This window comes from Abrus precatorius, unplaced genomic scaffold, assembly GCF_003935025.1.
Source record: "Abrus precatorius isolate BTA unplaced genomic scaffold, Abrus_2018 Scaffold8, whole genome shotgun sequence".
Taxonomy (NCBI): domain Eukaryota; kingdom Viridiplantae; phylum Streptophyta; class Magnoliopsida; order Fabales; family Fabaceae; genus Abrus; species Abrus precatorius.
The window spans coordinates 24,292,633-24,314,224 of NW_020874428.1; the positions used below are offsets into that span (position 1 = coordinate 24,292,633).

The 21,592-nt window shown below is 28.6% G+C and overlaps 1 protein-coding gene across 1 annotated transcript; it reads right to left on the bottom strand.

Moving 5' to 3' along the window:
* Window positions 1–7,190: 7,190 nt before the first annotated feature.
* On the bottom strand, window positions 7,191–8,684 carry LOC113874501 (protein LURP-one-related 14). Its single transcript, XM_027512723.1, has 3 exons — window positions 8,415–8,684; window positions 7,734–7,958; window positions 7,191–7,322 (listed from the first exon to the last, which is right to left on the bottom strand). The coding sequence occupies exons 1-3, from the start codon at window positions 8,682–8,684 to the stop codon at window positions 7,191–7,193; spliced, it is 627 nt and encodes a 208-aa protein (XP_027368524.1).
* Between the last annotated feature and the right edge of the window lie 12,908 nt (window positions 8,685–21,592).

The window sequence follows — 21,592 nt, forward strand, 5'->3', positions numbered from 1 at the left end:
GCATTACTATCAAATAAGAACAAAAGACACTTCCAAATTTCATTAAAACAGAAACTTCTGAATTAACTTTGATTAACGCGGTTGCAAGGTCAGACAAGGGACTATATATTATCTTACTAGCATTTGCAATTGTTGTATGGTCGGAAGTCAAAGTAGGGGAATAATCCTAAGTCATAAAAAAAATAACTGTATTTTATTTTGTTTGAGCAAGGGTTACATTAAACATATCATAATTTTAAATTTAAGTTAGTTTAAGTAAACTTTTAGAAAAGTCTTTATAAAAAATTAATATAAAAAAATAAATTTTTGTCATTGAGTTAAAAATAACTTATCTTTTTAAATTTAAAAAAAAATGAGAGATTTTTTTTTTGTTATAAAAACTTTTATCCAAAACTAAGCCTTATTAATTATCATCTTCTAGTATTCCTGGCTACACTTCGCTTTGAAAGGTTGGCTTTTTGAGGCTATGGGACACAATGATACGGAGCACTTAATTACAGCTTTTAAACATTTGAAGCAGCTTATAGAAAGAGCTTATCAAAGTATACGTTTGGTTGAAGTTGTTTATGAGATTTCAACTTAAGAATTTGTTCCAATTGTGTTAAACTCAAACATTAAGCAAAATTGCATAATGTTACAAAACAGTTGTTATTATTGGAATCAAGTTTGAAGTGAATCCTACATGAAATAAGATATGAGTAAGTTAAGGTTTATAAAGAGATGGATCCATGTACTCATTGCCTTAAAGTTTTGGAGTTGTATTCTGGTGTCCTATTCATTGTAAGGCTTCCTACCTAAATACTCTCCCAACCCAACAGTGGTATCTAATCTAAGGTGAGCGACTCATACGAGTAGATGAGCTGCGACCAAGTGAGTTAACAGTGTGAACCCATGGTCAATGTGAAAGTGAACCGTAAAAAAGAAACAGTGACACTTGTGGCACGTGTGGAGAGTGTGAAGCAGCCCAAAAAGTGTCGTGTGGGCTGTGGTGTAGACCATGGATACTCACGATGAAGTTGTGGAGGGAGCTGATATGCATAGATAGGTTCACACTTGAGGAGAAGTGTTGGAATTCAGTGTGAATGGAATATGAGTAAGTTAGGGTTTATAAAGAGATGTACCTATGTACCCATTGTCTTAAGATTTTGGGGTTGCATTGTGGTGTCTTACTTATTGTAAGGCTTCTTACCTAAATACTTCCCCAACCAAACAATTTTTTTTTTTGTTAGAGGTAAGAAGAAAAGAATTATACTAATAGGAGGATTTTATTAATTTATCACACCAAATATATGAGTATAATTCACTATTTATAATAGCGATATTACAACCTTTAAGTTACATTGAAGAATAATTGCTCCGTAAATATCAAGTGGTTACAACAAAGAATGATTGCTCTTAACCAAGGAATTATGGTCTTTAACTCACACTAACACATTCACTCACAACTTTTCAATTTGTAACTCATGTAACACTTTATTTTTAATTATTATTTCTAACATCCTCCCTTAATTAAAAATTCTAAAAAATTATTCCACACTCCAAGTCTTTCTCTCAATCTTCTAAGGTCTTTAAACTTGAGTGGTTTGGTAAAAATATCCACAACTTGATTTTGAGTCTTCACAAAAATCAACTCCACTTCTCTCTTGGCAATGCATTCTCTAATAAAATGATATTTCGTATCTGTATATTTACTTCGCTCATGAAACATCGAATTCTTGGCAAGCTCTTGTGCGAATTTATTATCAATGTGAATTTTAGTACTTTCCTTCTGATTCAAACAAATTTCCTTCAATAATCTTCTAAGCCAAATAGCGTGACAAGTGTAAGAGGTTGCAGTAACATACTTAGTCTCACAAGTAGAAAGTGTGATGTTCGGAGAGTAAGTGTATTCATTAATAAGTAATAAAGGGTTCTTAAATTAAGTTTCTAAAATATCATCTCACAAGGATTGTTTTCTAATTACTAAAAATTTTCTAATTCAATTGTTTGAGCTTCAAATATACGAGATCAATTAAAACAAGAATTTATAAAATCAATTATAAAACTAAGAGTAGGGAATACAATGCACGTCCTGGCTAAACTTATCGGAGAGGAACCTAAGGTATATGGGTTTTCTTATTCAATCTTTTATGTTATTTTTCTGTTTAACTCTAAATCTGATTTCCTTTTGATTATCAATAATTCATACGAGTACTATTAATACCCAATAGTCATGCAATATTAATATTCTTTTCTCTAAATTAATATCTCCAATGATAATGCAAGATATCAATTTAAGAAAGTTTAAAGAGCCTATGAATTTATTAATTTAATAACAATTAGAAGAGAAAGATTAGTTTGGTCAACCTAATCATTTGTCTAGTTTTATTCTATAGATCTATTAATTAATCGAGATATGGTCGTCTGACAATATAATTAATTTAGGATTAAGAGAGAAGCGCAATAGGATAAAATCTAATCACAGAACAGAAATTAAATTTAGATTCAAATATCAAAATCCCATAAATTTATGAATGATAGTTCTCATAGCCTTAGCTATGGACTTAGTTACTCATGCTAAAGAAAAGAATTAAAACAATTATAAACAAAGCCATAGAGAAAAGCAAACTAGAGTGAGATAAGTTCTCAGTCTTTAAGTACGGTCGCTCGAAGCTCCAAGTCTCGTCAAGAATATGCCAAAGATCCCCTCGAAGAAAGATGAGGTGAAAAGTTGTATTAAAGAGCAAAAGCCAAGATGTAAAAAAACTCGTCTTCTTTGCGATGCCTGAGATCTCCCTTTTAATAGGGTTTGGAAACCCTAAAGACTCTTCATAACTGGGCTTCCCGCAAATGAGCACGACCGTGCAAGGCCTTAAGCATGACCGTGCACGGGCTCGAAGCACCCACGTGCTTGTTGAAAGGATTTGGGCGTGTTGACTGCTGCAAAACTCGAATCTGCCATTAATTTAGGCCCAAAACGCACCAAAAGTCTACTTGCGACATCTTTATACCAAACTACATAATTAATATATAAATTAGTGTAAACTCCAAATAAAATAAAGGTCAAATATAAATATATGGACTGTAAAATAGGACCTAATTACAGACTTATTATGTGACAATAAGTTATTTTTAGAATTCCAAAGAAAGCACAATCGCCCATAAACAACACAAATCAAGAAATGTTCTTTCTATCATCAACATCACCCACAAAATCATTATCACATAATCCCATAAGTTTGAAGTAATTACAAAGAGAATAAAATAACTCAATCAATTGTACCTTTCAAATAAAGAAGAATTTTCTTTGCAATTTTTAAATGAGTAGAGGTGGGAGTTTCCATGAAACGACTCACAACTCCAACTATATACAAAATATCAGGCATTATACTTGTTAAGTACCTCAAGCTTCCTACTAAGCTTTTGAAGACCGTGGGGTCTATCTTTTCTCCATCATCAAGCTTCAATAATTTTAATCCACTTTCCATGGGTGTGCTCACAGGATTGCAATCAAACATATTAAATTTTTTCAAAATTTCCTTTGCATACCTTTCTTGTAAGATAAAAATACCATTCTCCATTTGCTTTACCTCTAATCCTAAGTAATAGGACATAAGCCCTATATCTGTCATCTCAAATTCACAAGACATAACTTTCTTGAAATCTTCAAATAAAAATGGATTATTGCCAATAAAGATAAGATCATCCACATAAAGGCAAATAAACAAAACATCACCATTGTCAAAAGTTTTAACATAAAGGGCATACTCATGTTAACAACAGAGAAATCTATTGTCTTGAAAGTATTTATCAATGTGACCGTTCCATGTCCTCGGTGTTTGTTTTAATCCATATAATGCCTTCTTCAGCTTCAAGACCTTTTCTTCTTGTCCCTTGACTATAAATCCCATTGGTTGTTCAACATAAAAATTTTCTTCAAGATAACTATTCAAAAAGGCTGATTTGATATTAAGTTGAAAATTTTCCATTTCATTTGAGCTGCCAAGGAAATAAGATGAATTGTCTTCATGCGAGCAACCAGTGCAAACACTTCATCATAATCAACTCTATGTTGTTGCCTATATCTTTTAGTAACGAGTCTTGCTTTGTATATTTCTACCTCTCCATTGACATTCCTTTTAATCTTGAACACCCGTTTTACTCCAATTGCTTCATGATTCTTGGGAAGACTTGATAGTTCCTAAGTGTCATTTTTTTTCAATGGCTTTGATTTCTTCTTCTATGGCTTTTCTCCACCTTTGGTTCTTCATAGCTTCATCAAAATTCATAGGTTTAGTGTCAACAAATAAACAAAATAAATCATTTATCATTTCAGTTTCATCATATATTTCTTGGAGACTTCTTATTTTTCTTAGCCTTTCACTTGAACTCTCTTCAGAAGATGATGAAATTTCATGAGTTGGTGAAAGAGGTGGAGTAGAAAACTCATTCAGTGATTGGCCTCCTTCTTGATCTCCTTCTTCAAAGTATGGGAAAAAATTATAAGTGTTGTCTTTTTCCTTCTTCCAGTTTCAAGCTTCTTTTTCATAAAATTCAACATCTCGACATCTCGACTCACTATTATTTTGCCAATATAGCTTGTAGCCTTTTGACTTTTCATCATAGCCAATGAACACATACTTCATACTATAATTATCAAGCTTTGATCTTCCTTGGTCTAGTATATGAGCATATGCAATTCTCCTAAAGACTCTAAGATGGTCAACTTTTTGGCTTCACTCCACTCCATGCTTCTTGCAGTGTTTGATCTTTAACAATTCTTGTAGAAGAGCGGTTAGACAAATAAACTGCACAAGTAACAGCTTCGGCCCAAAATTCCTTAGGCATATTTGTAGCTTTTAACATAGATCTTGCCATATTCAAAATAGTTCTATTTTTTCTCTCTGTTATCCCATTTTGTTGGGGAGTTCTAGGAACCGTTAGAAGGCGACGAATCCCATGTTTTTCACAAAATTCATTAAATTCCTTTAATGTGAATTCGTCACCTCTATCGGATCTAGAACTTTGATTACATAACCACTCTCTTTTTCTACAAGTGCTTTAAAATTTTTAAAAGCTACAAATGCCTCAGATTTTTTCTTTAAAAAATAAAACCAAGTCTTCCTACTAAAATCATTAATAAAGGCCAAAAAATATTTATTTTTACCAAATGAGACAAGATTAATTGGGTCACATACATCGGTGTGAACAAGTTGGAGAGGCTCTTTTGCTCTTGATTCAGCTTCTTTAGAAAAACTCCTCCTTGCATGCTTGCCAACGAGATAGCTTCACACAATTGATTAAGATGGTTAATGGAAGGCATCACTCTCACCATCTTCTCATCTCCTAGAGCCTTGAGTGCACCAAAGTTTAAGTGCTCAAATCTCTTATGCCAACACTATGATTCATTTTTTGTGCTAGTCTTCAAACATTTAGCTTTAATGGTCTCAATGTTTAAAATAAACATTCTGTTTCTTGACATAAACACCTTGGCAATCAAGTTAGAATTTTGATCTCTAAGCCAAAAATAGCAATCTTTCATAAGGATTTCATATCCTCTCAACAAGTTGTCCTAAACTTAAAATATTACTTTTTAGTTTAGGAACATAATAAACATTCATGATCATTTTGTGAGCACAATCTTTTAAATAAATTAAAATGGTACATTTTTCTTGGATTTGCACCTTGGAAGAATCTCCAAAGGAAACATTCCCTTTCACCTTCTCATCAAGCTCCATAAACTTTTCCCTGTAACCACACATGTGATTACTTGCTCCATTGTCAAGATACCATAAGCATTTGTCACCCTTCTCTTCATTGTTAAGTGTTAGCAACAATGTTGGCTCTTTATCTTCTTCTTTCTCTCTAGTAAGGTTGGCCTTCTCTTCAACATTTGTTCTACACTCCTAAGAGTAATGACCATATTTATTGCAATTGAAACATTCACATTAGATTTATCATACCTCCTTTCATATGTCCTACCAAAATTGCCTCTGTCTCTTCCTCTTCCACGATCTCTAGTGGGTTGATAAGCATCTCTATTGTCAAAATTATCACAATCTCCTCTTTCTCCTCTTCTTTGGCCACGACCATGTCCCTTTCCACATCCTCGTTGATTTTTTTTCTCCTCTACTTTCTTTCAAAGAGACTTTGGTTTTAATAACTTGCTCCAAAGACTCTTCTTGTCTTCGATTAAATCTCTCTTCATAGGCTTGAAGCGAACCCATCAACTGGTCAACAGACATTGAGTCTAAATCTTTTGACTCTTTAATAGCACAAACCACATAATCAAACTTTGTAGTTAAGAAGCGAAGTATTTTTTCTACTACGCGAACATCTTCCACCTTTTCTCCATATCGCTTCATTTGGTTTACAATAACCATTACTCTATTACCAAAATCCGAAATAGGCTTGGATTCCTTCATACGCAAGGATTCAAACTCTCCTCGTAGAGTTTATAAATGCACCTTTTTGACCTTGTCAACCCTTTCAAGGTTTGTTTTTAAAATCTCTCAATCTTCTTTGGAGGTGGTTGCATTAGACACTACCTCAAACATGGCTTCATCTAAGCCTTGATGAATAAATGCAAGTGCTTGTTGATCTTTTTTCTTTTGCTTTGTCAAAGTATCTTTCTCATTTTGTGACAAAATAGCCTCATCTTGAGGCTTATCATAACCTTTCTCTACAATCTCTCAATCATCTTGAGACTCTAGTAAGGCTTTCATGCGTTGACACCAATTATCATAATTTTTTCAAGTGAGACGTGAAAATTGAAATATATTTAGGCCATTGTTTGCCATCTCTCCACTTTCAAAGTGTTTCTCTCAACTCTCAATATCGAACCGAGCTCTGATACCACTTTGTTAGAGATAAGAAGAAAAGAATTATAATAATAAGAGAATTTTATTAATTTGTTACACCAAATATATGAGTATAATTCACTATTTATAATAGTGATATTACAACTTTTAAGTTACATTGAAGAATAATTGCTCTGTAAATATCAAGTGGTTACAAATAAAGAATTATTACTCTTAACCAAGGAATTATGGTCTTTAACTCACACTAACATACATTCACTCACAACTTTTTAATTTGTAACTCATGCAACACTTTATTTTTAATTATTATTTTTAATAGTTATTTCAAACTATCTTATGATTGATGGTGTTTTTTATAGTATATGTCCTTGTCCATGAAGCAGATCACAGTTAAATGTAATCATTTACGGTGAGTATTACAAGCAACGCAACGATGAAAGCATAATCCACCCCTGCATTTATTTTGATCTTGAAGCTTTCTTTCCATTTGCTGAAGTTGCTCCTCGGGTATACATCAATTAACTGCATACGTGATGTAGTTTAATTTATTTTATTTGTATTGTAAACAACATCTTTTCCTAGAGAAAAAATAAATAAAAAATTACAGAAGCAATTCAACATTGATTATTTTAAAATTATCATAACAACTATAATTTAGAGTGATCTCATACTAACTTTTTTTTGGGTATTATTTAGGGACATTGGACAAATTATCGACTCAACAAGAACTTCTCTCAATTTTATTCTGGTCATAGGAATTTTGTACATGTTTTATGATCTAAGTTTTACATGTATTAGTTTTGTTTTTGCTTTGTAACCTGATTTTTACCATGCTTGATCATATAAATTTTATTGAATTCAACTTAATGAAATGGTATCCATCGACCATTATATGTGAAATGTCAATTTTAGCAGAATACTAAAACCACGTACCTCTGCAATCAAGGTGTAGCCTTTGTAAACTTTGCAGGACTGATCAATGTAGCTCCCTATAAGTTGAAAGGTGTTGATATTTTGAATGATATTATTGGTAGCCATGAAGACATCAAGCCGTGGAATCATGTCAAGAGGGTGGGATCTTTGAACCCCAAAAATGAGATCCTTCTCCTCTGAGCTTCTGCCTCTATGAACCATCCACCGATGGCGCAGTGTTAGCAGCTTAAACTTCAATGTGCCAACACACGGTCAATATGAGTATATTTTCACTTGAAGCCATTAATTGATAATATTAATTTTTTACTTTGTTAAAAATGATATTTATTATTTCAATAAGTTAATTTTTAATCTATATACACCATAGAATGATAGATGCATTTTTAAAACTGATTTTAAGCACTTATAAATAGTATCTTTTTATTAATTATTTGTATTTAATTTTTAGGACTGACAAGATTTTCTTTGAAAGGGCTCCATATGGCATGTGATCTAGTGAATTTGATATGCAAAACGCGCAGAGTCACTGCAAGAATTTTGTAACTACGGGATAGAAAAGTAATTAATAACAATATGCAAGTAGAGTCCTAATTACACATTACTAGGCATATATATATATATATATATATATATATATATGAAGAAATGGCAGGAACATAGAAAGTTAAGAGAACATTGTACTTCTTCACGCATTGTGAGGATAGGGGAACCAGCAGCGTCACGCATGACCCTTTTCTTGTGCATGTTTAGGCTTGAGCCATCAACTCGAAGCAAGAGAGTACCGTTAGCATCAAGCACTTTGTATCGTTGGTTTAAGAAAAATCCATGGTATGTTTTCTCGACAGTTATTTGTGTTGGGTTAGGGACACAGAAACTGTCCTCTACAACATTGATGATGGGGAACCCACGTTCCACTTCCAATGTCAATTCAGGAGCGCTGGGCACTTGCATTGAAAATGCCTCAAGCAACTTCAGGAATCAGAGTTTTTAGAAATAAGCTTTGCTTGTAATGCAGAAAACTCTCATATTAAAGAAATTATAAACATACAAAATAATAAGATTTAACGTAGTCTTATACCCACCTTATGTTAATTTATTAGGAAGCCTTGCCTAATCTTTGATCATTTAATTAAGTAGTTCAACATGACTTTTCTTATTTCTTGGTCATCTCTAAGACCCGAAAGGTAGATAAAGACTCTGAACGCGTTAGTATTTTGACGCTTCAATTTTGTAATATGTTGTTCACTGTTTTATGTAGCAGATTTGCTCAATTAAAGTGATAAGACTTGGTAAACGAGAAAGAAATAGTGTTTTTAAAATTGAAATAAAATGGTAAACTTCACCTATTTTGTTTATATTAAAAGGGTAGGCGCAGTTTAAAATTTTTCACTTGGCATACTTTTCAATTTTAGAAAAGCTGAATTCATATTCAGTGTACTGACCTTATGACTTTTGTTATTTTCCTGACTTATTTAAGGGTACAAGTTCAAAAAACGCAAGTAATAAAACTGGGAGGAAGCCATTATTGCTTAGAGAAATCCAAAACCTGACTCACAAACTCACTAGACAAAAATAAGATTCACATAAATTGGGGTTAGGATTGAGAAGAGGCAAAGACAAGGATATATCACTTTTACACGAGAGGGTGAGATGCGAGAGCTCGCATTATGCTTTTGTTATATTCAAAATTGGGTCAGTGACTTAAATGGTTACTATGGCCCTTTCTCAGTCCTATGGACAAAACAACAATGGATTTTTGGGCTACAAAGACCAATGTCCCAAAAACCAACTCCCACCTGTTAGGCTTTTTTTACCAATGAAACAAGGAATTTTGAAAACATAGAGTTATTTTATATTTATTATTTTTATATTGTATTTAACAATTTTGTATATATAACTATATATTTTCTTTATTATTATTATTAGTATTAACTATAGTTTTAGTAGTTGGTGTTTTATACTATATAGATTAAATTAATGATATTTTCATCGATTCAATCACTAACTCAATTTTAAGACATCATTATTTGTGTCATTTCTAGTGTTCATATTAATTAAGGGTTTTCGGAAACTAATTTGTTTATCATGAGCTGAATTGAGTAATGGTAACAGTTCTAAGGACCTACTTGATGTATTTCTGTATAATCTTTCTCTTTAACAATTTAAGTTGTTAACCTAGGCTATTAAGTTAAAGTTTCTTTTTGTTCTTCCAGAAATATTAAGAATGAGCAAATAATAGAAATCCTGCTGACAAAATTGACCACTAATAACCATTATAATTGAATTCAAAAGGGATTAGTTGTCAAATGTCTGATCGAAAAACAGAAAATACTCCACCCTCGTGCATGTTTTTCCAAAAAGAGTTGCATCACCGCATCAACCTATCGTGAAAATCATTTAATATTAAGAAAATAAGTGCGATAAAAAGTTATTCCTTTTACTTTAGAGGTGTATTTAAAAGAATACATAAAAATATAATTATATATAACTTTACCAAAGATAATTTATTAGAACTTGATTGGTTTATCGTTCCTGTATTCGAAATCGATTTGAGAAACAAAAATTAACAATTGCAGTTAATAGAGCACGATTTACTAAATACGTTTAACGACAGTGATTAGTTTTTAATTATGTAGAAATCGATCCTAACAATTACACAAACAAAAATGTTAACATGATGAAACGATAAAAATGGCTTAAATAAAGTGACAGATAGGCATATTAATTTGAGTTTACACACATCGAAATAACCACGTTTCAACGGCAACTATTTGTATTGGTCGGAATAAAAACACCATTTTTGTAGGATGAACTTTGTAATTCGTGTATAATAAGTCTAAGCCACAGATTATACACGGAAATTGTTTTCAGACCTTTTAAAGTATGTATTCTTTTCTTTTATATAACAACTACTCACTTATATATAATTACTTTATTCCTAACTTAAAATTAAAAAAATTAACTATAAAAAATAATTCCAAACATTGACTAAGGTTGAGTAAATTTTTAACGAATTCCTTATAAGAAAAAAATAATATAAAAATTATTAAAATTTATCACAAAAGATAGAAACAATTCATGTTTCTCTATTTAAAAAAAATTCTTTCATTTAAATTATCTAAAATTTAAGGACATAAATTATTTTAAATTTATACAAAAATTTATATATTTCTTTATACTCATAGTATATCCAATGTTTTTGTGGCACCTGCTAGATATTATGTGTTCCATTCAAAATGGTGGAATGTACAACTATTATACTTTAGGTACTGAACCTCGTGTAGCCTCACACTCACCTGACACTATCAAGACTCGGGGTTTTCAAATTTGGAGTGACGTCGTTTTCAATTTTATTTTTATTTTTTCTTTTAACCCTTTTCTTCAATTGTTGTGACTTCAACCTTACTACATCAATCTCTCCCATTCCAATACTATCCGTAAATTAATCTATATGATTTTACTATATGATTTTAATATAAAAAGTGGATTATTTGACTTTTTTTTTATTTTATAGACGAGGAATTAGGAAAAGTTATTTAAATATAGTATAAAATTAGAAAAAAATATAGCAATATGGTGTATTTTGCATTTTTACCAAAATATAGCCTTACAAAAAAATGTCATTGGCATTTTATGTAGAAACAACACCATGGCAGGGAGCTCATATGGGAGATTTAGGTGGCACAGGCTTTTTTGAAAATGCTAATGGCAATTTTGACCCTAATCAAAGCATCTTTGTAATAGTTGTTATGTTGTACTTTTACTGTGAAATTTTGAAACTTTATAAACTCACTAATAATAAGATTTGACTATTGTTCATGCATGTCATGTAGTAGGGAACTAGACTTAGGAAGATGTCTGAAACTCTGTAAACTTGTCAATAACAAATTTTGACCTTTGTTCATGCACGTTATAGAGGAACTGTAACTAGAAAATGACATAATTAAAATTTCTACATACCTAAATTTGTATATTCTGAAAACTTAAAAGTATTCATAGTATTAAGATCTAATTCATGCATGAAGGTTGACTCCCCAAAAGGATGTTGCTCACCCACACATGGGACTCCTCTTCATCAACACCATCATCAAAATCATCATTATTTTCCTTATCACTTTGATATTCTCCTTTAAAGTTGTAATAATCACTTTTGTTGTTGTATTCCTATTTTATCTCGACTCTAGTATAGTGTTTACATATTCTTCTTAAATCTCATTATATTTTGAAAATAATGTACAACTCAATCGTATTACTTGAAAAATGACGTTGTTGATATATCTGAAACATTTGTTGAACATCATCATCATTGATTATTTGAATTGTATATGATACTGCATAAAATTACCAAATATCGACATTGTATGCATAACACTTAACACTTTTTATTGTTTTTGAAAATGAAACTTCATGAACGTAATAATAAAATTAATACTTTAAATTTTTAAATGATACATGATATGAAATATACACACATGTTGGCCTCTCACATGCAAATGCCACACCTTAGATTTGTATTTGCTATAATCTCACTATTAAAATAAATTACAATTGATACACTCATTTTTTTTTCCTTTTAATAAACACAAGATTCAAAGATACTCTCTAAAGAGTGTTTCAAATAGTTTTAAGGGTGAGTTGCTATGAATTGAGATTGTAGTATTTATAGTCTCACCAATTAAAAATCACCAATAACGATTTATTATATTTTTTAAAAAGTTTTCATTAATTAAAGATCATCATTAACAAATTTTAAAATGTTAAAAGCTTTTTTGACATTCAAAGATTTTTAATAGTGATTTTTCTTATACTTTTTTCTTTCTTAAACGAGTTAATAGCGAATTTTCTTTTTAAAATTTTATTTTTCTATGCGCTATAAAATTATCATTGGCATTTTTTTTAATGTAACTAACTCACTGACATGTAAAATTGCCATTGATGTTTTTTTAGAAAAATCATATTTACGTAATTTTATAAAAAAAAATGCTATATTTTAGTAATTTTATTAAAAAAAATCATAATAAAAAAATGACCTAAAGAATTAATTTGTGTGTGTTTTAATATAAAATATTTTTAATAAAAATATATGATTTATATTAATTTATGTGTATATATATACAAAAAGATTTTAATAATTTAAAATTAATTTTACTTTACTTTAAAATAAAGAAACACATAGTTTGGATCATGTTGAAGTTGAATACAAACAGAGTAAATTAACTTCGTCACTGTTGCACTTTTTGCCTCTCTCCAACGAATATCGAGAGATGAACAATGTTCAATTAAGTACAATAGTGAATTTATCGTTCAAGACTCATTTACCAAGCATGAAAGCGTATTCTACACCTACACAGCTAGACAAGACATTTACAATTTGATGAAGTGTCATTTGTTAAGAGTGTAAAAAAAAATGGTTGTGATAATTATCTGAGTGGCAATTGATAATCAGCTTAGTATTATTTAAATAAGCTCTTCAATTCGAATCTTTGTGTATGATAAAGTGAATTATAATCTGACTTGAAAATTTATTTATGTTGGGTATGCGACTAGTGTGTATTAACACTCATAGCTATGTTTTGGAGTACAACACTCAAAATATAACTTATTTATCCAGATGATTACAATCTATTGTTTAGGCGCACTTTATTTAAGAATATAAATTTTAAATTAAGGTTATTTAATTTTTTATGGTTTAATTAGTTTTTATTTATTTATCAGACCTCTTCTTTAAATAGTTTTAATTAAATTTAGTACGTAAATTATTCAGGAGATGTCAATTATTACACTTATATGTCAATTTCATTTTCTTTTAAATGACTTTTGTCAAAATTATTTATTTATATAATTATGTCAATAATAAGAGTATTTTATAAAATATTTTTAAAAAAATTAAAATGACAAGTGACATATACTGTGATAATAGACACTTTTTAAAGTTTAACACATTTTACGTGAATAAATTTAAAATAAAAGAAAATTGATATTAAAAAATTTATTAAACGTGCAATTTAAGTATGGAATTGAAATATTTTTATGGTATGTAATCTAAATTAATATTTAAAATTTACTTGAATCTTTAAATAATCCTGGCGAGTTGAGTAACCCATTTAAAGGGACAAAATTTTCTTTACATTTATTTATTTATCATTTTGACTGACATACCGTAAGACATATTATTATAATTTATTAAATAATGAAAATATGTACAATTCTTTTCTATATTTTTTATTTAAAATAAATTATTATTATTTTATCTTTATTTTCACTCACCCTTTTCAAAATTGGCATTTGAAATATTTAATTTTGTGAGTTTAATTAGTTATTAAAAAAGGTGCGTCTTTCCTAGGTTATTGGAGAACCGACCAATTTATATATAATATTTCCAAACATAAAGGCAGTAACTTTGAACATAGAATAGCTTTTTGGAAGGCATTATAACAGCATTGTTAAAATCTGATACTAGGATCCTATCGACTTCTTATAGATCCATTCATTAGAATTTGCAGATAATGAATAACAAAGAAGAAAACAAAATTGCTGATTTAATATTTTAATGAAATTGAAGTTCAAAGACAACAAAATTATGGCAGAGAAAGGACAAAATAGTATAGCTGTCCATAGTGCAAAGATTTTATCTAATTGCAGAAATTGCCCTGTGCTGAATGGAACACACTTACAACAGCAAAGCGCTATGTAGGGGTGTAATCTAGCTAGCTATAATTATTTGTTCACATATATGAAGACCAATGGACAGTGACCCTTTTATTCTCCTTCGGTTGAAAAGGTTGGGTTTGGGAGAAAAGAATAATGCAAAAGAGAAGAAATTGAACATGAAAAATAAAATGCTTGATTGTTTTGACATTGATGTTCTCTTCATATATATAGTGTCATCAACTTTTAGGCAATTACAAATCCATTTAGTCAGAAGTGATAAGCTTTCAATTTCTGAAAATAGACTTTCATAGCTTTAAAATTAACTTTAAGATTACTTTTTATTATGTAGTAATTTTCAAAATTGTCAACAACTAATTTTTAATCTTTGTTATTATATTTAAGACTTTAAACAATGAATCATAAATTTTGCATAAACTTACCTGCATTACAAGAAGATTTTTTAATTATTAATAATTTAAATTATATTAAGTTTTTTTAACTAATACAATATTATACATAATCAAATTTATATGTAATTAGGTTTATATTAAAAAGTATAAACAATTTAATGCATTAATATTATTAGATGCTATCATTTTCATAAAAATTTAGTATTGATCATTTTCTTTTATTGTGTGTAATTTTAAATAAGTTAAAAAAATATTATATTTTTTAAAACAAAAACTAAATTATTAATGTAAACATTATTAGTATATACTAACAACTAGTAATTTCTCGTGCCTATATATCAAAAGCTAGTATCAGATATTATTTGATAGTATAAACAACATATACTAAATATTAGTACTTTTTTTAAAAATATTCTCAATGAATTGTATATAATCGCTAAGAAAATTTAATGTATTTTATGTTATCTTCTAAAGACTTATAATAAAGTGTTATAGTTATCTACAGCCATATAAAAAATTACAGCCGAGAGAGAAATTTTGTCCTTGTAAAGCTTATTTATGGCTATTTTTATTACCATTAAACTATTTTTTTTATCTTAAAATAAATTATTATTAATAATAATAGGAGGAAAATACGATTTTTTAAAATAAAGGATAATATAATTTAAATATCTCTTTTTCATTTAAAAAAAAAGTGAACACAAATTTCCTTGTAATTAGACGTAATATTCCTCTTACCCCAAGACTCATTCACCCATGTTTGTAGATACGTGTATATAGAATAAAATTGCAGTGTTTTTGTTTATATTATCTCGATAGATTCTCGTTGTGGCCTACGCATAATGCATCATGATTCTCTTTCTACCTGTCCATGAACAACAAAAGCACTTGTCACTCAACTTTATACTTTTAATAAATTTTGTATCCATTATCACACATTGGCATGTGAATGTACTTTTCCAAAGTGCAACTCACGTGAGTTTTGCTATCTCGCAAGTAACAAGAATCATACATAGCATGCTAATGTACCCACGAAATTACAAACACAAAATATGTAGGATCAATAAGAGAAAACAAATAGCTAACACATTAAACTCACAAATATATATATTATATCCTTCGGATTATGCAGATCTACCATGTAAGTAGTGTCTTTTAGCTAGTTAGATAAAAGGGAGGCTCTGTGAAATGTGTGAATCTGATATCGGTTTCATTTTCATGTACAGAGACAAACATTTGAGATTCATTTTAAAAATAATTTGGAATGTCACGAGAAACTTTTCTGAATTGAGCAATGGAATTCTCTGCATAATTGGACCCTAAAAAATGTTTCTGTTTTTGGTTTCATTCTGGCCTTATTTGGTCACATGATATTATACAAATGGACACAAAAACGCGTACAGGTCAGCAACATGTATAATATTGATATCACTCCTCACTCGTATTCATCATATCATTTACTAATTTTATATAATTTCCGAAATAATAATGAATGCAATTAAGCAGCATGAAATAGTAATCATTGGGCATATTATATAGATGGATGCAAAACTCCAATCATACAAAAAGCACACCGTACATATCATATTCATCGATCATGAAACATGCGTAAGTAAAAACATTGAAATACAAAACAGAATCTTCTGAGTCTCCAACTTTATTGCAACTAACAACTCCTCCAAGGACGCTACAGCTATAAAGGGTTTAGCCTCCACTAATAACAAGACATATGAAGTAAGACCCTCAATTAATTGACAATAATATTTCTTACTCAATTATGGATTTCAGAACCAAATCATCCTCACTCAATGCCCCAATGCACTTACTTACGATTTTGCTAACTAATACTACCTTCAATCTTGCTTACAAATATATTAATAATAATTAAATTTTTATATCTCTGATTTATTATAAAGTTATGTTAAGTAAACATCCACTTATTTTCATGCAAGTTACTATTTATAGTATGTTACTGGTTTTATTGTTATTGATCAGTTAGTTGCTTGTATTTTTTTATGAGTAGTGTTTTAGAAACATTAATTAACGAATTAATTTTTTTAAATATAATGATTAGTATTTGACAGAGAATAACAAAATATTTTTATTAGAAATTATATAAGAAAATATGAATTCAAATATTTATTTTTTAATAAAAATTATTTTTAATTTTTTAACATTTATCATTTGCCACGGGCCTGTTTATCAAAACAGACAACTTGCTGGTATAATTTTGTAATGTGTGTCATGTATTTATGACACATTTAAATCAAATAAATATTTATAAAAAAAATTAACTTGTATATCTTATTTATTCAGAAATTTTCTCATTTATTTTTTAAAATATGAGATACTTAATTTAAATATTAAAAAATTTTGTTAATTTTATTTTTAATAAATATTTTATGTTGATTGCGAACCTTCCCGCCGCTTAACCAAGTCTTACTCGTCATTGTCCATTTTACTATGAAGCGCAAGTCATTAAAAGGAACGAACATTTTAATATATTTTTAATTATTAGTTAAAATTTATTAAAAATTATAAAATATGTGCATCATTTTTTTATTTTTAATTTAATATTTTTATATTTTATAATTTTTAATAAATCCTATTTAATAATTAAAAATGATCTATTATCGACATTCTTCTAAAATCTTTACACTGTCAATGTTGATTTTGACTTGCATTACCTAGTATTTTTATGAGGTTGCTATGTGTTATTCAATTAAATATAAATATAACGTATTTCATATTTTAAGTAACGGCAAAAATTACGTTATTTTTAAACTAATTTTTGTTAAAATTATTTTATTTAATAATTTTTATAAATATTAAATAATATATATTAAAAATTAATAAATATATAATTTTGTAACTAATATTTATTTATATTTAAAAATAATTTAAAGTATACATTAAAATAAAATAATTTTATTATATATATATATATATATATATATATATATATATATCATGTCCGCACCTTTAATTTTGGAGGTTCAGTTTTATTCGCTCTACTACAGTACCCTCGTGACCTTTCTATTTATTATCTTAAAAGTTCAAAACTCAGGGTCACTAAATAAATATATCTATATATATTTACTATCATAAAATATGTTGAATATCAAAATTATTTCTTTTGATATAACTTTTATTTAATAAAAAAATGTTTATTAGTATAAATATTAAAAATCTTGACTAATGATAATATATTTATGATTTTGTTAGTATAGATTCATGATAATTGTATTAACATAATTATGAGATGTTAATTTAATTTCAAACTGTTCTATATGACAAAATATAGAGCCGTTGTGGGCTTTAATTCAGAAATCACGATTGAGAAAAATATAAATTAATATTAGTGGATTAATAAAAGATAGAGGCATCCGAGTAGACAGATAGATGCATGAATTATACAATAAACGAACGTCTAGAATGAGTACGGTCCATATATAAGGGTCCAAGAAAGCATTGTGCTCGAGGTTGTGGAGGGAAATTTGGGGGGTCACAGGGGAAAACTAGCTGAAGCACTAATGGAATCTAAAAGGCTCTAGGAGAGTTCAGAGCAACAAATACTTTTATGGAAGGCAAGAGACAAGGTAGTAGCAGGATATGTGTATGGAGGATATTGTTTTGTTGTGATGATTAATGGGCACGCATGTGAATAGAGGTGGGTACGTGATTTGTCCTTGTGGAATGGTGACAATACTGCAAGGCGGAAGCAACAAGAAGCAACAGCTCTAATACATATCATATCATATAATCCCTGTCATTCAATATTTATATATCTCAATCTATATCTATATCTTATGTGCACCCGATGCCTCATTAATTTCTCCGTATAAGATCATATATTATAAATACACTGATTCACGCCAATACTCGTGTGTTAAAGACTTACTTCAAATTAAACCTTATGCATCTGTTAAGTTTGTATTAAGTTTAGCATCTAACTAATGTCTGGCTCTATTATAAGTTTTCCCCCTTTTTGCTTCACTCATTTCATATGTATTCCTACCTACGCTGATGAGAGTTACAATTAGCGAATGTTTTTGTTTTGAACTAGGAAGGATGGAAAAACCGGTAAACAATGATGAACTTCAAAGTTTTTTTGTTTCTGTAAAAAAAGGGTGTTAATTTTGATGTTGTTACAGGTAAGGAGAGCAATTGTCAAGGTAGATTTTTCTTTTTACAAATTAAAATTCCTTGTCTGGATATCTCATATATACCTTTTTTAGGTGAGATTAATCGATCCCGTATGAAATTAATACTGAACTTTTTCCTTCCAATAGTCTATTTCTGTATACTTGATTTACTGACATTGTAGAATTAAACTCCTAATCCCTTAACTCAAAACAGGTTTGAGCAAATAATATGTTAGCATGAGATGGTGGGGCATGTGGTTGACTAGATATGGTACATGATTTTTAGAAATAGAGTTCCCAGTATTATTAATTACTAAATCAATTAAAGTGAGATCGTGATCACGGTATTATGTCAAAGTTAATTGTGCTTATATGTTTTATTCAGATCGGTGTATCAATTTCTTGATTGCATTAAGCAGCTTGTTTTTCTTTTATAAAAATAAGGGTAACTTATTCAAGAGTACAAGGAATACTTCAATTCTTGTATGTCCATAATAAACCCTACACATTTCCACAGTCTAATCTTTACGTTAGTTTTTTTTTATATATAACAAAAAGTAATAAAAGGATCAATCTAAAGAAGAAATAAAACCACCTACGTACTTTTGAAACAATTCAAGATCATGAATGCTGCTTAATAAGATCCACAACCCCATTACTCTCAATAGTTCCCTGCAATGTAATAAATTTAATTAACCCAGAGAGTTACAAACCAAGACACCCAACATATTTTCTTTAATTTCTAATTCAACTACTATGCTGATTAAGTACAATTAAAGTGCAAATGTAACATTACAATCAAGCCATGTATAAAAAGCCTCAAATCAGTTTATTAAGTTATACTCGGCTTTGATTTGATTGGTATATATTTAGTGGTAATTTCTTTTAAATGAAAAGGATACATTTAAAGTGAGCAATTATATATAAATTATTCTAATTTTTTTAAAATTTTATAATTACTTAAAATTGGCATATAGTTTTTTAAAAATTAATATGATTCATATTTTAATTTTGATTATTTTAATAAAAATTAAATTTATCTTCACATTTTTATGTAAAAATTTATATTTTAAATTAGTCGTGTTCAGAATTATAATAATTTATATTTATAAATAGCCGTCAATTTTGTTACTCCTAATTCATTGGAAACTGTTACTTTTATTATAAATTATTTAAGGTTGTTAATCAAATAGTTAATTTTATATATATATATATATATATATATATATTGAATTTTATTAAAAATTATTGTATATAAATTTTTATCTGTGCAATATTGCATTAAATCAAAATATTAAATATGATAGGGTTATATTGTTAGAATATTTTTGGTTTCACCACTAAAACTATCAAAAAAAATTAGAAGAAGGATTACGAATGGAAAAAAAAAATATAGATAAAATGCTCTTTTAACCATAGTAAAGAATGAAAGGATGTATAATGTTATGATTTGCCAGGCTTTTCTGTATTGGAGAAGCTAATAATTGAAACTAGGAAACAGTGGATGCTGTAATTGCAGAATCAGCTATTTTTTGGGTTGCCATAAATTAAGTCATATACAGAATTCCATATCATTCTCACACACATATGTAATAACAGTATTTTTAATAATTTTATTAAAGATAAATTTATAAATTTAATTTATTTTGTAAAAAATTTAAACTGAATAATTAAATTAATCAAATTTATTTTTATATAATTAAATTTAATTTTTAACTAGCAAGTATGTTAGCAGTAAAAAACATAAATTATACAATAGGTAAAGAAAATAAAAGACATATCTAATCTGATATATAAACTATATTTATATAATTGTTGTGTGTAAAAAAAATACACAATAAAAAATGAAATAAAATAATTGATATAACATATAAAAAGAAAAAGAATAACAATAAAAAAAGAAGATTATATGAACAATGGAAGTATTTTAATTTCACTTTAAAGATGGAAAAAAAAATGAAAAACGAGCTTAAGTGTCTTATAGGATGATGATGGCACGTGTGGAGAGAGAAGGAGAAAGAGGACAAAAATTTGATTGCTGGTGCGAGAGAGTGGAGGAGAGCCTAAAAAAGCCCCCGTGAGGAGTGTTTGGAGGCATTCCAAAATCACAACTAAACACCCTTTTGTTGCTTCTCCTTCACTTCTTTCGATGCCCATTTTTCACTATCACGAGTTTATGATTCCTCTTCTCCCCTTTCTTCCAACTCTATACTTCTGCCAGATATTCCATTTTCCCCAATTTATCCTTCTCCTCAAATCTAATAATCACTCTTCCTATATCTACGTTAATTATAATATATATATATATATATATATATATATATATTAATTGTAAACATTTTTTCATTATAAAAGATAACTAATTCAATCGTCAAATATTGCCATTATATATATATATATATATATATATATATATATATATTAATGCCTTTATCTATAATTCTTTTTTTAAGTGATTTTTTCTAAATACTCTTTTTTCTCTCTTATAATTTCATCAATAGTAAAAATATTTTACATGAAAAAACTTTAAAATTAAAATGACAGTACAGTCGCAAATGAAGTTCTTTAGAGCTAGGAAGATGAAAAGAGTTGAAAAAATGACAGAAGGGTACTTTAGTAAGTTAAACCAAAATGTGTATAGTATTTCTTTATG

Excerpts from the sequence above, each read along its gene's own strand:
- LOC113874501 (XM_027512723.1), bottom strand. The coding sequence starts at position 8,684 with ATGCAAGTGCCCAGCGCTCCTGAATTGACATTGGAAGTGGAACGTGGG. Across the intron at positions 7,959-8,414 it reads TCCTCACAATGCGTGAAGAA|CTGCTAACACTGCGCCATCG; the intron begins GTACAATGTTCT and ends TTGAAGTTTAAG. Across the intron at positions 7,323-7,733 it reads GCTACACCTTGATTGCAGAG|TTAATTGATGTATACCCGAG; the intron begins GTACGTGGTTTT and ends TCACGTATGCAG.